Here is an 18,346-nt window from a genome sequence, read left to right as displayed (position 1 = left end):
ATTTAGAACAAAAATACTTTATGTCGCCAAACTTGTTCTCGTGTGTTTCGTTGTAAACATTCCGAAAATGATTTATCAGTTTTACTCAATTTTGACATTTTTATCACTTCGCTAAAAAAAAAAAGCACTACATTTCGACTCGTACAATTTCGATGCTATATACACCGGATATGGTTTTTTGTTGTTGTTGTTCTAACAGAATACAAATTAGGTTTACTTGTAAAAGAAAATCACTTGTTATTGCCAAACCTTTTCTTTTTTTAGGATTTTCGTAAACATTCCAAAAATGATGAATCGGTCATACTCTACTTTGACGTTTTGATGACTATGATGGGAAAATGCATTACATTTTGACTCACACAATTTTGATTTTATTTACACCGTATATGATTTTTTTTTTCTATTATTATTTTTTTTTTTTTTTTTTTTTTGGGGGGGGGGGGGGGGGGGGTATTGTTCTAACGGAACACAAATTAGTTTTACTTGTAAAACAAAATCACTTGAATGCCTGTCTTGTCACCCAATAAGCGTGTCCACTTAAAATGAATTATGTTTCTACTGGCCTTATCTCGTAATTGAATCGTAATTTGTGAGTTCGCAATGAGTATCGGCGGCCGAAAACAACCGGCACTAAGAACGGAGATGGATGTTCTGTGATCAAATCATGAAAGGACATTTCTGCTGACTAAAATTTAAATTGATTTTAACAGACGGCAAAGATATCGGCCTAATGGAACGTTTCGGGCGGGTTGTTAAAATGTTTCCTGCACGATACACTACAGTGAGCATGAACAAAGCGTTGGATGACTCAACGGTCGGCTTCAGGAAACTAGTATCGTCTGCTGGTAGCCAATGAAAGAGTAAGAATACTGTTTGAGCATGTTTTACTAATATTTCCTGACACTACTTCCGTTTCTTGCACCACCTTTAAAAGGTAATTATATCTAATGCGGGATAATTACAGAGAGGAAAAAGAAACAAGAGCACAATTAGTGACAATTGCTAGTCTGGCGACCTTATGTATATGATTAGATGATATTCAATTAAATAAGAAATGTTAAAGATATAATCGATGAAATCCTTTTGAGACTAGAAGTCTAGAACACATTTGTGTTAATCCTCTCTGTTTTTTTGTGTTTTAAAAAAGAAAAAGAAAAGTCTCAAATTTTGTTTTCTAATTTAATACAAAATAAAAAGAAATAAAATATAAAGAAACATTAAAAAATAAAGGTCTACAAATTTCCGATATACATACAGAATATCAAGTTCCATTGCATAACATAATAACTGAATGTAAATTTAAAAATAAACACATACATGTGTTTCTTGGTACCAAAAGTATGAGATTTCAGTATAAGTCGTTGTTTCTTAGCTTACACGAGCCATCTCAAGACTCTCAAGACGTTAGTAATGAATTGGAGTAGCCAGGGTTTAAATATTGCGGAAGGAACTTAAACAAACCCTCACTGTATGTCATGATTATATAAGGCGGAGGGAAACAAATATGTGATATCATCTGAATAGATCAGGCCCGTATAAGGCCCGCTATGGGCAACCCAGGGAGACATATCAACACCAGCTAGGTCCTAGTAACGAGTTACTCTCGGCAAACTAAGTTCCAAAACATATATAGATCCCCCTTTACAATTCTGCGGACCCATCAAAAATGCACCAAATTTTCTTCATTCAAATTGCGCAGCTTTTCCCTTTGGCATTAATCCTACAGGACATTCCAAATTCCAAAGCACCAAAACCAGCCCCGGTCAGGCTGCTGGTGCTCTCTTGTACCTGCCAGTGCAGGCGGTCCCTTCTCCCACTCACCCTGACCCTGTCTTGTCCTGGGCGGAGGAACCGGTCGAGGCCGGCACCTGTGCCCATGACACGCGTGCGCTAAAACAGTTTGCTTTGAATGTGCACGTTAATCCCCATACCATACCATACCATACCATACCATACCATACCATACCATACAAGATGTGACTGGAAGGGAGGGGGGCGATAGGCCTACTTTTTGAAACCTTGAGACTGAAAACAAAACTGATGTGACATAATGAGCAAGGACTAGTAATAATACTGATGATGATGATGATGATGATGATGACGAATTGATGATGGTCGTGGTAATGATGGTATTGGACGATGGTGGTGGTCGTTGTGGTGGTGGTGGTGATAATCATGATGATAGTGGTGATGGTGGTGGTGGTGATGATGATGATGATGGCGGTGGTGATGGCGGTGGTGATGATGATGATTATGGAGTTGATGATGATTATGGCGGTGATGATGGTGGTAGTGGTGGTGGTGACGATGATGGCGGTGATGATGATGATGATAATGGTGATGAAGATAGTGGTGTTGGTGGAGGTGGTGGTGGTGGTGGTGGTGATGATGATGATGATGATGATGATGAAGGCGGTGATGATGATGATGATGATGATGGCGGTGATGATGATGATGATGATGGTATTGTGATGCTGATGGTGGTGGACGTGGTGGTGGTGGTGGTAGTGGTGGTGCTGATGATGATGATGATGATGACGATGATGTTGGTGGTAATGATGATGATGATGGTGGTGGTGGTGGTGGTGGTGGATAGTGGTGATGATCAATATACTAATAATGATGATAGTAATGAATTTTGTTTCATGAGGGACACGCATATACATGTATAAATTTATAATTTTACCAGTTTACTAGTACATTAGAAACTACAGTTATACCAAAATAGTCTACTAACTTAACTCATTGAATGGAACGACAGATGCCATATTTTTGTTTTGTAGCTTTATATTATTATATGGTGTATTTGAAAATAATGGACATCGGTGAAAAATAGGTAATATATGTTTTCCACGATTCTTTAGAGTACGTGGCCCAATTTCACAAAACATCGTAAGCCTAGTTTTGTACGTAAACGTAAATCTATGACTAAACCACAATTCTTATTACTATTATAGTTCAACAAATATAGTTAGAAGAACAGATATTTAATTTTCTTTTGTCTTTAAAATACTCCAGCTTCCGTAATGATGCAGATTTCTGCGTGAAATAGACGCCAAACATGTTTAAACGCACGACCAGTATAACTGCTAGTAGCAGACGTAAACTTACGATGTTTCGTGAAATAGGCCCGTGTACTACAGCGGTGTACTGTAGCAATCGACTTTTAATATAGGGACTCAGTCTTTGCTTACCGTTTGCAACATTATATATTATTAAAAAGTTAACCTTTGTTTTGTTTAACGACACCACTAGAGCACATTGATTATATTAATCATCGGCCATTGGATGTCAGTTATTTGGTTATTTTTACGTATAGTCTTAGACTTGAAACCGGCTACATTTTTCGAAATAGTTGCAAGGGATATTTTATATGCACCATCCCACATATATCCCTTGCTACTAATGGAAAAATGTAGTGGGTTTTCTCTCTAAGACTATAATTTTTATTATATATCAAAATTACCAAATGTTTGACATCCAATAGCGATGATTAATAAATCAATCTTTTACATGCACATTCAGAGCAAGCTTTTGTAGCGCACGCCTGTCGTGGACTCAGGTGCCGGCCTTGGCCGGCTCGTCTGTCCAAGACAGGAAAGGGGTTGGGGTGGGTGGGAGAGGGGACCGCCCGCACTGGCAGGTGCAAGAGAGCACCAGCAGCCCGATAGATGTCAGTATGCGGGCGGGGGTAGTTTTGGTGCTATGGAATTTTGAAAGTCCCGTAGGATTAAGCCACAAAGAAAGGTTGCGCAGTTTTAATGAAGGACCGGCCTCGGTGGCGTTGTGGTTAGGCCATCGGTCAACAGGCTGGTGGGTACTGGGTTCGGATCCCAGTCGAGGCATGGGATTTTTAATCCAGATACCGACTCCAAACCCTGAGTGAGTGCTCCGCAAGGCTCAATGGGTAGGTGTAAACCACTTGCACCGACCAGTGATCCATAACTGGTTCAACAAAGGCCATGGTTTGTGCTATCCTGCCTGTGGGAAGCGCAAATAAAAGATCCCTTGCTGCTAATCGGAAGGAGTAGCCCATGAAGTGGCGACAGCGGGTTTCCTCTCAAAATCTGTGTGGTCCTTGACCATATATTTGACGCCATATAACCGTAAATAAAATGTTTTGAGTGCGTCGTTAAATAAAACATTTCTTTTTTTTCTTTTTTTTAATGAAGGAATTTGGGCGCTTTTGTAACATGTTCAAGTTAGTTACCAACATAATATATAGGCCTACCGTTTATCATTCACTTGAGTTATGTCTGCCTCCTCCTTGCCTTTGTAATGACATAAATTGTTTATCAATAATGTATTTGTTTAATGTATTTTTATTTAAAGGTGCAGACCCTAGTTTCAACTCGTAAAAATGGACACTAAGCTTAGTTAATCTACAAACCTGTAACACACTTGGATAAAGTTACCAGGGCCGTAGCTAGCGGGGGGGGGGGCAAGGGGGGGGCTATCCCCCCCCCTCGAAAAATCCGGAAAGCATTATAGAAACTTAAAGAAAATTCTCTTCTGAACTCTTTAAGGAGTTTTAGACTATTAACTACTCAGTTGCCCCCCCCCCCCCCCAAATAAAAAATCCTAGCTACGGCCCTGGTTACCACAGAGTGAAACAAGAGTCTGTGAATGTTAAATCTGGAAAATATCCTTTAAAAAAATAGACTAGAACTTAATCAATAACAGCTACTTCTCAGACGCGCGTGCGTTTATAAAATATGAAAAACGTTTCCTGCAGTGTTGGAAATTCAACAACCACGTTCAACGTGAAATCCGGCGTCAGACAAGGATGTGTCATGTCATCATTTCTCTTCACACTAGCCATCGACTGGACTACAAAAACCATGATCAACCAACAAAACAATGGGATCAGGTGGACTCTTTGCTCTTCGATCGAAGACCTCATTTATGCAGATGATCTTGCCATAACATCTCACACACGAGAACCGGTATAGAGGAAAACAAACAACAAACAGCGACCTGACACAACAACAAATCGAGATCAACAACCACCGACTCGAATATGTGAACAAGTTCATTTATCTTGGCAGTATCATCAGTCTAGAAGGAGGTACAGGACAAGATATCAAAACACGATTAGGAAAGGCCAGGTCAGCCTTTCCAAAGCTACAATAGTAATGGAGATCGACAGTGTACTCCCGAAGAAGAAAACTCAAAATCTATCAGAGTAATGTCCTCTCTGTACTCCTCATTGGATCATGCCGGTTATTTCCAAGTATTTCGAAACGTTTTACGGCCAATATGTAGTTGCTTTATGTAGGTGATATATGACGCATCGGTGACAAAAATTAAATGGGATGCAATACCTTAAGCAATACATTTTGCTGAAAACGTTTGAGGACTACACCTTTACTCTTAACAGGGGCTGCCTGTGTTGCCGGTGATTCGTGATGGTACAAATTTTAAGAAAGTAACGCGTTTCTTGTTTTATAAATATGTTCATTATTAAAGAAACTGATCATAGTTCTGATGTACACGTACCTTTTCAGTTTCCTGTTACTAAGGTTATAATAAACAATTGGCGAAAATCTTTAACATATAGATGTACCTCGGGCCAGTACCCTTAACTCCTGTTGTGTGCCAAATTACATTATCTTAAAAAGTAAAATAATAATATAGGCCTAATCAACAAAATAGTCGAAAATCTTTGTTTAAAAAAAAAAAAAAAAAAAAGTTTCAGATGCCAGGAAAACGCGTTTTAGGCTTTTAGAGATTTCAGAATTTCCGGGGGAGCATGCATCTGCATGGACCCCCCCCCCCCCCCTACAAAATTCCGGGGCTTTACGCCCTCGGGTAACTTCATATACAAAAGGTCCCAGCAAATACCTAGTCGAGCCCTCCCACTCGAAATGTTGGCTACGGACCTGAATGTGCACGGAGTACTACTAAGAAGATTAAGAGGTTCTGATATATAGAAGAGTGGTATATTTCAGTAGTTAAACTGAATTCTTAGAGACAACTGAAGAATCTTGAAAATGTCATTTTATCTTACGAAAAATAGCCCAATGGGGCCACCGACGGGGATCGATCCTAAACCGACCGCGCATCAAGCGAGCGCTTTACCACTGGGCTATGTCCCGCCCTTAATTAAATAGATTCGGTTGGCTAAATGTGGCACATGGAATAGAATTTGAGAAAAGAAATGGATGCAGCTGCACATAGTCAACTCCTTTTGATTGGCATTTCTCGCTCCAGCCAGTGCACCACGACTGGTATACCAAAGGCCCTGGTATACCAAAGGCCGTGGTATGTGTTATCCTGTCTGTGGGATGGTGCATATAAAAGATCCCTTGCTGCTAATCGAAAAGAGTAGCCCATGAAGTGCCGACAGCGGGTTTCCTCTCTCAATATGTGTTGGTCCTTAACCATATGTCCGACGCCATATAACTGTAAATAAAATGTGTTGAGTGCGTCGTTAAATAAAACATTTCCTTCTTCCTTTTGACTGGCAGTCGCTTGAAAAAGGTTGTTAACTTGAGTGCGCAGCACCAAAGGACGGAAAACAGATAACGAAGAATAATACAATGGAGGCTGTACTCGACACAAACACTTTCAAGAAATGGTATTCATTTTTGACCGACTTAAGTCCTGTTAATGTTTGCTTATACGTATTTCAATAATCTAGATGTATTGAACGTTTAAACTCTGGTGAAATGGCGTATATAAAACGGTGTTTTGCCCGTAGATTTTTGTGTAACGCGGTCCCATCTTTTGTTTACTTTTCAAGATGGAAGATGTAAAATTTAAATGGCTGCAAGGTTCGCGTTTGCAGGTGGCCTCAGATTACAGTTATCTTCCCATTTGGTTGTCCAAAATCCGGAAGTTTCACCGCGCAAGTAGTCTGCTGTTTGACTGTGATTATTTCATGGCAGACAGCTATGAAGTGGCAACTGTTTGACTGAAGTGATAGGGGATAGCATGTAGTTTGTAAACATGTGTAACTTGTTGACATTGAAGACTTGTTTGTGGTAATTCCGGCCCATGCAAAAGTAGTGCTTTTTGTGTAAAATGGGTGTACTCCGGCCTGGTTTAGAGGGTGTGTCTGTTTAAACCAATATGCTGGGAGAAAGAGCTGGACAACAGGGGTTGTCCTTTTCAGGGTATGTGTCCCCCATGCAGGCAAAGGTACATACAAAACTTCACGGGCCTGCTGATATTAATAAAAATGTTATAGCCACTAAGGCTATATAGAAACATATAGCGAAATTAATTGTGGTCTGAGGCCAGGTTTCGCGCAGACATGTGAAAGAGTTTGCTGCTAATCGGAAGAGTAGCCCATGTGGTGGCGACAGCGGGTTTCCTCTCAAAATCTGTGTGGTCCTGAACCATATGTCTGACGCCATATAACCGTAAATAAAATGTGTTGAGTGCGTCGTTAAATAAAACACTTCTTTCTTTCTTTGTCTATTTATTCTAATGCTACCTCAATTGGAGAGGAAGAAGGAGAAAATCCGTATGGGGTACTTCCCTATCAGTTTGAACCGTAGTACACCGACGATGATAGCATTTAAATAATTAATGTATTGCAATTATTATTCAAAACAATAAATACACGTACATACATTAAATATGTTTTAAAAAACACCATTAAATATATTAAACAAGGCGCATTCATCGTCAGTCTAATCATTACTTGGTTACAGACATCTACGATTGGTATCTGCTTCATTTACAAAATATGAAAATAGAAGATTTTATTGTTCGAAGTTAATCCTTTAATTGGTTAACTAAATGCTTATTTGCAAAAGCAATACATGTCTACAGATTTCGCAGACATCGGTAGCTCGGACAGCATGTGACACAGTCGGCTCACTACGAGATCAAAGAATCTTAAGTGGTTGTGTGTGTACTGCTACGGTATCTGTGATTATGTGGTATCTGTGATTATGTAATGTCGTTGTAAAGAGGTGTTTTCAGACGTCGGATACACGTCTGTTCCTAACGGTGTCGGAATGTGTGAATTCCGTTGTAATGAACAGAATAACAATGATGTACGTTTGTTCCCGACAATTTGTGGTCGGATGGTGTAAATGTCGCAGTAACGACGGTCGTAACGAAGTCTGGCTGTATATATGTTAAAACAATAAATATAGGAAAAATATTTTTTAGAAAAAAATCGCATTAACATTCAGTAGGCCTATCTGTTTTTGTCTTCGGGCGATGTTCGGGATATCATTATGTACAGCCCGAACATGAAAAATGCAAAAACAATTTCCAATTTTTTTTTTCCTACATTTATTTTTTTAACATATATAAATGCATCGTGTTGAGATGTATCTTTGTGCCATATATGAATAATGTACACCTCGGCACTAAGATTTGGGCTTTGTTTTTGTCTCCGGGCTGCAAATAGGCTGAACAGGGGGGATGCAGGCTTGGAACAGACAAGTTCTTTAACAAAAGTTTTGGTGCCATTCCCATCGACCATCTTAGATAATTGTCTTATCCCTAGGTGTGAAGTGGTCACTGCAAAATCGAATTCCATCTTGACGGTCCTTTCCAATACTCATGTGTTCGGTTTAAGAACTGCTTCAGTGCAAACAATGTCGGTTTGTCTTTCGGAAAAAATGTACAAATTTCTTTTGCCTTTAACTGCAGCTTTTGTACATCCATACACCGAACAATGGTTTACCATGTTTCACATTTGAAAGATATCTTGAAAATAATATTCCAAACATACAATTCAATGCAATAGAATAACATTTTCACGTGTTCTACTTCCATGTAAAATGACCGGAAGGCTGCGAATCACACGTTCATGATATGCCGGTCATCACTTTTTGGCAAGCAATGGGGAAAAGCGTGACTTTATTGCAAATATATTAAAAATGGGTACATTTTTTTACATTTATTTTATTGATACTTCATATATATTGTAAAAAGTATACGTAGATGCCAAACAATAGTGAATTACGTTTTTGATAAATGTAGACCTTTAACAGAGCTAGAAGGACTCCTTTGGTACTGTCACATATAAAGAACATAATAAATACTTATAATAATAATAGTTAGGGTTAGTGACAGTGCCAAAGGAAGTCCTACCCAAATGCTACTTTTATATTTACAATTTAAATGGGGACAGTTCTGAATTAATTTTTGGCATGTTTTGCCCGCAACATATTGTCAGTTTGCCCTTAGTTTATCAAGATAAACATCAAGTGCAAGCGTATCCTGACGTTTATCTTTAGAATGCACAGTCATTAGCTGTTATATGGCCGATCTGAGCAAAATTGCTGACAATATGTTGGGGAACAAAACATGCAAAAAAGTAATTCTGAATCTTCCTTGTTTAAATTGTAAATGGACCTCTGTTTAAAAACATTCATGAGTAGCCTTTTAATACTAAATTGATAGCAATTTTAGTATAATTTCAGGGCTTCTAGATTATGGTAGCCGACTCAACATTTATATAGCTGAAACAAGCAAAATATAGATCTTAGTTTTCCAGTCGAGATATGTCGGGTCTCTTGCAACAGTCAATCACAGGAATTTGTTTTGGTGAACCGAACAAAGTATAATTACAAATACTATTTAAATAAAGATTTCAAGATGGCTGAAAAAGAATAAAGGTTTATTAATAAAAAATCCCCTAATGTGGGATAACATTGTTATGTTCTTTTATTTCTCGATTGAATTGATCACATGGACATCACTAGCTGATAAATGTAGTTTCACTTTTATACGGCTGTGTAAATATTATTTAACACACACAATGGATAATTGCGATGATGAATCTACCTCTTCCGTTCTTTTTATAAGTGGTAATATCTCTAATAATTTATTAGGAATTGCAGAATAATCAATGGCAGCAAGTAAAAATCATCAGTTGTGACCAATTAAATCTGCAATTGAGAACAAAATATCAGCAGTCATGAAAAGACTTGATGACCGTTCCGATCATGTGACACATTTGGCGCCAAATACTGGTACTAGTCAGTGGCTTGTGCCAGAAATTGTTGACACAATAAAATTTGATTTCATTTGTCAAATGAAATATAACTTTTATTGTGTGTATGAAACAATCAAATGGACACTAAATAGAGGCTGTTAAAACTACTGGCTAAATAACACAACAGTTAGGTTTTTGAAGCCTATATTGATCAACACGTTTTCGTTAGTATCGTACATGTATTTCCGTACATGCTGATATTTTCGTGGACATTTTTTGTTGACCGGGGCTTCTAAATTATGGTAGCCCCACTCCCATGGCTAGTTATATTCATTGTTGGGCTAGTAAATAACTACTATTGCCATGCCCATCAGCTACTGAATTATTATTTTTTTCAAATCATTAATGTTGCAGTTAAGTCTATTTTGTAAATATGAATATCCTGCCCCAACCCACCAATGTTAGTGTTTTTAAGCTATATCTCCCAATTTTAGGTGACATTTGTGATTATGACTATTATTTAAAGCCGCACACCCTAGTTCCATCCAGCGAAAATAAATTATAATTTGGTTAATCTACAAACCTGTAACACACTTAGATCACGTTTTTATCAAATGGAGTGAAAAAGCAGGTTTTATATCGATAAATACCATGGGAATCCCCATGTCCCAATTGCTTGAAATAATTTTGAAAGTTAGTATTCTGATGTCACCGGTAGATGTCGCTCGAAGCACAACAATGTCTACGTCACGACAAATTTCACAGAGTGCGCACAGACTTGGGGGTGCATTCCTTTCACCTCTCCTGGACATGTTCCAACTGTTCTGTCCTGGTTGTATCCCCTCTCCAGATATCGTAAGACTTAGCAAAATTATTGGTTTTAAGGGTTTGTAACGTTTTGTATTGAGATACTTACTTGTCTGAACTTTATTGTTTCTGAAAATGTTCACGAACTGTGAAGAAAAATCTTACAAATGAACAACAACAAATCGGATGTTGATTGCGCGAACCGTGCACGAGAAAACAAACCGAACCAAAATGATAACGGTCACGTGGTATACCAACGTCTGTGACATTGAAATTGGAATATCCCCTCTAAAAATAGATTAGACCTTGTCTGCTCAACAGTTTTTTCTCAGAGGCCCGTGGCATTTTATGAAATAAGAAAAATGCATTTTGTGGTATTACAAACAACAGGATTACCAAAAAACACTTCAGGTGAATGGAAATGTATATTCTAAATAATAAACGGTAAGTAAAGTGCAATTTTATTTGTGAAAAAATGGGTTTAATAGCGAAAAATAACGGCGTAATGGTTAACAACTAGGGCGTGTCCCTTTAATAAAATTGTATTAAAGTAAAGTAGGGCTAGTGAATTTTTAATCATGGCTAGTAAATTCTTTTAATCACTGATCTCATGGCTAGTGGATTTTATAAAATTCTAGAAGCCCTGTTGACTCCGTGTATTAGCCGATCTCTCTTCTTATGATGGTATTTTGAGGCTTGAAAAGTCTGCTAATACACAGTGATATACGGTAGTACAATCTTTTAATGAGTACAGCTTCTAAAATATGGTAGCCAAACACCGTAAGCTAGGACTTTTTACCACTAGGCTAGTAAATATTTAACTACTCTTAATTCCAATGTACACACACAAGTAGGGCTAGTGGATTTTTAACCACATGAAGTCAATTTTAAAAACTGCTTATAAATCCTATGGATAGTGAATTTTTTGGAAATTCTATAAATGCTGGATGTGAATGGCCCATTTCCTGATTCATTTTAAATGGCAAGAAAACCCCCAAATACATGTAATTATTACCCAAAGAAATGTGTATCGATGACTATGAAAACTCAAAATTCCATGAATTTCTTGGTCTGGAATCTGATAAAATTCCATTTTTCATGACTTTCCAGTATTGCCATGACCACCCTGTAGATCTGCAGATATATAACAGATTCAGAGCTGCCAATTGCTACGCTTTGGGCGTAGTTTGTTATGCTTAGTCAACGTTTGCTATGCTCATGCCCAAATTGCTACGCTCAGTTGAAAAAAATCCAGTATGATACGCTAATGAAAACCAGTAGTAACTTTTGCATCAGATAAATATAACTGGATGATTAGTGTATTTGGCTAAAGTTTCTACTAATGAATTGTGTTTTATTTGCCAAACGTATGCGTTTCATCTTTATCACAAATTATGGGTCTACAGAGTACAGTTGAAAAGCTAGCAATTTCTGGCAATTATACTAAAAATTGGACATAATCTTGGAATACAGTAACTAAAAACTGAATTCTTCATTTCTGTGGCTTTTTCTTTTATATAAACTATAAATATAAAAGTATAATTTGCGGATTAAGAACCATTGTAAAACAGTTATAGCAAGATGTATTCAATAACAGACATGTAGTTTTACTGTAGGCCGACACCAGTGTCGCGTACTATAAAACCTTCAAAGAACTGTTGTTTAGTTAGGTTACGCTTGCATGCCATGAATATAGAAAATTGCATGTGAACATATGCCAGTTAGGAATAGAGTAATTTTAGTTTTAACTTGAAATAAGAATATAAGCATTCAAATTTAGTATTGATCACATCATCGCACAACAGTTAATTTTGAGGGGTTTTTTTTTTTAATCTGGTCATTGATAATCCTGTTCAAATCGCCCAACTTATTTGACAACATTCGTTATATTTCGGGTATGTCTGTATTCCTTAACCGATGACAAGCATTATCTATGCTAAAAATAGCATGACCCTGTCTTTTGCAGTTTCTAAGACTAGTAGTTATTTGGTGTTTTCGTTTGCTATTGTTTATGATATTTGGCCATGCTATGCTCAAATATCATTTGCTACCCTCAGCTTGTCATGGATGTTACTCTCACTTGTGGCTAGGGGTTGGCAGCTCTGCAGATTACAAGTTCAGTTCAAAGGAATTATTACTGGTGATTGCATTGAATGCCTGTTTCACTCTGAAGATTGTTTGCTACCCCCCACCCCCCATATGTCAATTTGCCCCCAACACATTACCAGTTTTCCCCTCAAAAAATCTTGTTAACCCCCACTTGGGGGTAAGTTTGGTGTGTTTTTCTAGAAGAACAATAATAATAAACTAAAATTATGAAACAAACTACAATTATCTGGTTAAATACATGTACGTTTGTGATCACTGACTGCCATATTGTTTAATGTCACTTTTTAAAAGAAAATTCAAATTAGAGATTGGTATTGCCATATAGATATATTGCGAAAACCAATTCCCAATTATTTTTAATTTATAAAGTTCATTAATTTCATGTTCATTTTGTATAACTTAATAAAATGATACACCAGTCAATCAAGATTCATTCTGAACAATTGTTTCATTTCTTAAAACTGGTAGTTTTTGTTTGAAAATATAATACATGAACACTAAAACACGTACACAATATATAAGCGCAATATACCAGTAAACTAAAATAATATTGCGATCCGTATTGTTCAAAATTTATATTTTGGTATACCGGATTATACTGCCCATCTGTAATTCAGATTGTACATGTCTAGTGTTGTTCACTGAACTGTTCTCTTTTCCAGTATGGGAAGTGCCCAGTTGTACAAAGAAGCGATTGAACAAACTGCAAGTTTCAACACACGTCTGTCTATAGAGCGCAAGCTGCGGTTGCCGTTCCTGGATTCGCAGACTGGCATTGCCCAGATCCACAGCACTCTGTACCAGCCGTATACACACAGGCAGCCAGGTGGGGTTTGCTGACTACGACTTGGGTTAACTTGCTATTCTGCTATGCTATATTGGCAGATCAAGAAGGGAGTCACAGGGGTCCATTGACCCCCGCTCGCGTTTTAAAGAAGAAGAAAGAAGTTTGTTTTGTTTAACGACACCACTAGAGCACATTGATTTTTTAAATTTAATCATTGGCTATTGGATGTCAAACATATGGTCATTATGACACAGTCATAGAGAGGAAAGAAAGAAATGTTTTATTTAACGACGCACTCAACACATTTTATTTATGGTTATATGGCGTCAGATATATGGTTAAGGACCACACAGATTTTGAGAGGAAACCTGCTGTCGCCACTTCATGGGCTACTCTTCCGATTAGCAGCAAGGGATCTTTTATTTGCACTTCCCATAGGCAGGATAGCACAAACCATGGCCTTTGTTGAACCAGTTATGGATCACTGGTCGGTGCAAGTGGTTTACACCTACCCATTGAGCCTTGCGGAGCACTCACTCAGGGTTTGGAGTCGGTATCTGGATTAAAAACCCCATGCCTCGACTGGGATCCGAACTCAGTACCTACCAGCCTGTAGACCAATGGCCTGCCACGACGCCACCGAGGCCGGTCATAGAGAGGAAACCCACTACATTTTTCCATTAGTAGCAAGGGATCTTTTATATGCACCATCCCACAGACAGGATAGCACATACCACGGCTTTGATGCACTGGCTGGAACGAGAAATAGCCCGATGGGTATCGATCCCAAGCCGACCACACATCAAGAAAACGCTTTACCACTGGTCTGCGTTGAAATGTTCTCTTTTTTTTTTTTTTTTTTTTTTTTTTTTAAATTATCATCCACAATATTAACACAAGTTTTCAATATTCCCATAACCACCCTGCAGATATAACGGATTACAAGTTCAGTTTATAGAAGCTATTACTGGTGATTGGTTGCATTGATCTCGGCTCATTTGCCTTTGAAAAACTCAAATTTGCTATCTTTTTTTAGAATTCTGTGTACGCACCTACCCCACCCACCCCCATTACAAAGTCTTGTATATGCCCCTGTGTTATATAAACAAATCAACTACTTGGAGGTCAAACAGTATATTTCTAGTTTAATCATTTTGTGAACATCTTAATTTCCACCCTAAAATTGATATTATTCTTGTGCTTTGATGAAAGGCTCACAACAGCCTCTCCCCACTTTTCAAGACCCTATAAAGCTGTCCTGATTTTCTGATCAGCATTTTAAATGTTTAAAATATTGTTAGCTTATATTTGTGACTTCAAGAGTCAGTTGTATTGCATGGTAGGTCTAGAATCGATCCCTGTCGGTGGGCCCATTGGGTTATTTCTCATTCCAGCCAGTGCTCTACAACTGGTGTATCAAAGGCCGTCATATCTACTATTCTGTCTGTGGGATAGTGCATATAAAAGATCCCTTTCTGCTAATCGAAAAGATTAGCCTGTGAAGTGGCGACAGCGGGTTTCCTCTCTTAATATCTGTGTTGTCCTTAACCATATGTCCGACGCCATATAACCGTAAATAAAATGTGTTGAGTGCATCGTTAAATAAAAACATTTCTTTCCTTCCACAAGACCAAGTAAAAAGTCTGATTTTAGGGGTATCCGGTTTAGAGAGGTTCTCTTCTGTACTAATAATAAAAATTAAAAAAACAATTAAAAAGGAACCTTGAAAAACATCAGGTTTTTGAGGGAATTGCGATTTACTGAAGGTCTTGTTTTGATGGCTTTCACTCTATATTAAATCAGTATACTGTTTTTGCAAAATGTTTATTTTCTTCTTTCTGTATGTTTATTATATTTCTTTATTTCCAGGAGATGGCCATATGTGTGGCCAGATCTACTCGTATCCAGCAAAGCGCTGGAAGAAGAAGAAGCGGTCCTTTTTTACCTCTGATCTCAAATTGGCTCAGGCCGCAGCCGTAGAAACAGAAGCAGGTATATATATATATGTACCTTTGTTTCTGTCACAGGTTTCAAACCTCAGTCTTAGTTTAGTTTTAGTTTTTCTTATAGCACAACATGGTACTTGAATTTGAAGCTGGTTGTGGGCTATTTAGAAAACTAGAGTTCAAAACAAAAGTGACCCTGTATGGTACGCCCTGACTATCCACAGGAATATTTTACAAGTAATTTATTAGTAATACATTTAGTATTTATTAGAGACTTGGTTCTTTACTGGTAGTTGTTGCATATTATTTTTTAGTATATTAAACATTATTTTTCAGTTTATTTAGTATAATTTTTTCATTTTTTTATTATTAATTTTCAATTTGTTGTATATTAATTTTCACCTTTATGTCTATGGACAGAATAACAACCCCAGTGGTGAATCCTAGGGAGGGGACTGGGCGGGGCTGTCTTCTCCCCCTAAAACATAGTGCTCCTTATGTGAACATTTGTTTACAATTTTCATTGAATTGCCCTTTTTATGGAGTTGGTCCATGTGGCCCTTGGTCCCCTCCCTAAAATATTTCCTGGGTCTGCCTTTGAACCCACCTCCCCTGGATGTACAAATTATCCATTATTTTTCTTTTCAATACTCAGTATTTATTGTTAAAAGTGTTACCTTTCTTGTTCTGATTTCATACTAGTTACATTACTAGCCCTACATACATGTGTCTTTTAATTTTGTACATGCAGTGTTGAACGTGAAAATATATACGTTGTACTTGGGGTGGTTCGAATACTCATTTGTCCTTTCAGATCAAATCCCGGAATTTACGGTTTCTCTACGTCGGAGGCGTCCACCTGGTAAAGTTGACCCGTTCTCTTTTGTTTTGCTTGTGTCGTTGCTTCACAACTTTGTCTGGTGGTGGACGAATGTGCCTGTAATAATGTCTTGTTGTTTCATTGTCACGGAGAACTCACACTGGCTTTAGACAGTATTCAAAGTAAATTACAGTCAGGAAACATCCTGGATGCATGTGGTGGCAGAACATAGCCCAGTGGTAAAGCATTCACTTGGTACGCGGTCGGTCTAGGATCCATCCTTGTCAGTGGACCCATTGGGCTATTTCTCATTCCAGCCAGTGCTCCACAACTGGTGTATCAAAGGCCGTGGTATGTACTATCCTGTCTGTGGGATAGTGCATATAAAAGATCCCTTTCTGCTAATCGAAAAGAGTAGCCCATGAAGTGGCGACAGCAGGTTTTCTCTCTCAATATCTGTGCGATTCTTAACCATATGTCTGATGCCATATAACTGTAAATAAAATGTGTTGAACGTGTCGTTAAATAAAACATTTCCTTTCCTGGATGCATGTACAATTAATTAATCTCTCAGTTGTTTTGTTGACAAACAGGACTCCTGTTGGCTTTCGAAATCTGAAAATAAATTCCAACTGGATTTTAGGGATGTTTGTGAATAGTTAGGGAATTTCAAGATCAGTTTACTGCCCACTGTTCCCATTTATTGATGGATTTGGGTTGTGTCATGGTTGTTCTTATCCACTTTTTAATTTCTATTTGCTATGCTGAAAAAGCATTTTGTTCCTTAGAAAAATGTAAATTATTATAAATATGAACAGTTGACTTAATTGACAGTGCTAATTGAGAGTGTTTTACAAGCAAATGTCATTTGAAATCAATGATAGCAATTGTATTATTCATGTTTATTACTCAAGTCGTGATTGATAGGTCAGGTTTCATATTGGTTATGTCTTGGTGTTTTCCTTTAACCTATACACCGTTCAAAATCAAGTGTTTGCAATACATGTATGGTTATCACGATTTTCTCAAGCAACTTCACTTACTGTAATAAGTGATACCGAAATGAAATGTTTCTAATTATGTTCATCATGTTTCTTATTGTGCTTAAATTCTTACTGTCACCATTTTAATTACATTAACATCTCATTAGGATTTCATGTCTTGAGAATTAAATTGGTTTGACTAAACATCCAAATACAGTGAAATTTACTGATCACAAATTATGATTTACATACAATCCGTTAGTATGATCTATACATTAACATACCAATATTGGTTGAGAACATTTGTTCGGTTTCTAATGGTTTTTATTGAGTTGGTAAAATGGAGAATCTTATACATCTAAGTTTTTAACAGATATTATTTTATTTTTCTGTTTCCTTTCTGTGCACTCTTTTTGTTTTTGTGTGTGTGTACACTTTTTATGAGCATACATATTGGTAACTTTAGATTTATCTTCAGATTCTTTATTTGAAGTTACAATTCATACATGTTCCTTTTGATATTGTATATATGCTGTTACGTTATCTGTTTTTACAATGAACAAGTTGCATTTCCGAAGATCAAATAAATATATATATATATATTGTTTTTAACATGAAATATCGAGCTAGATTATAATATAATTTGATGTATCCATCAGATTCTTTGCAGATGTTACAACTATTTTAACACAACACTCATTTGTTGTCATTGTTTTTTCTCATTTCTCTCAGATATGCATCAGATAAGTGCAGTGGAGAATCCCGCTCATCGTCCTGGAGATGATGACGACGATGCGCAAGGGGAGTCTCAGGACACGTGGTACGATAGTTTCGGGATGTTCGATGACCAGCCAGACGCGGGGGAGATGGCGGACGACCAGTCGGACATCAGTGACTTCGAAGACACCATTAAGAAGAAGAAGAGGAAGGTGGGTCGGAGTGTTACCTTGGAAAATAGCCTTGGAAAATAATTTTTATTTATCATTT

At 37.5% G+C, this 18,346-nt stretch overlaps 1 protein-coding gene across 1 annotated transcript in view; it reads left to right on the top strand.

Annotated features, from left to right (window-relative positions):
• The first annotated feature begins 6,543 nt into the window (after positions 1-6,543).
• The window catches only part of LOC121378417 (zinc finger protein ubi-d4-like), a 35,614-nt gene continuing 23,811 nt past the window's right edge, over positions 6,544-18,346 (top strand). Inside the window, exons 1-5 of the mRNA XM_041506581.1 lie at positions 6,544-6,580; positions 13,486-13,649; positions 15,480-15,602; positions 16,371-16,418; positions 18,092-18,288. Of these exons, the coding sequence (XP_041362515.1) occupies positions 13,487-13,649; positions 15,480-15,602; positions 16,371-16,418; positions 18,092-18,288 (531 nt within the window). The 5' untranslated portion in view covers positions 6,544-6,580; position 13,486. The remainder of the gene's footprint in view (positions 6,581-13,485; positions 13,650-15,479; positions 15,603-16,370; positions 16,419-18,091; positions 18,289-18,346) is intronic.

This window comes from Gigantopelta aegis, chromosome 8 (assembly GCF_016097555.1).
Source record: "Gigantopelta aegis isolate Gae_Host chromosome 8, Gae_host_genome, whole genome shotgun sequence".
Taxonomy (NCBI): Eukaryota; Metazoa; Mollusca; class Gastropoda; order Neomphalida; family Peltospiridae; genus Gigantopelta; species Gigantopelta aegis.
This window is presented reverse-complemented; position numbering and strand designations above follow the sequence as displayed.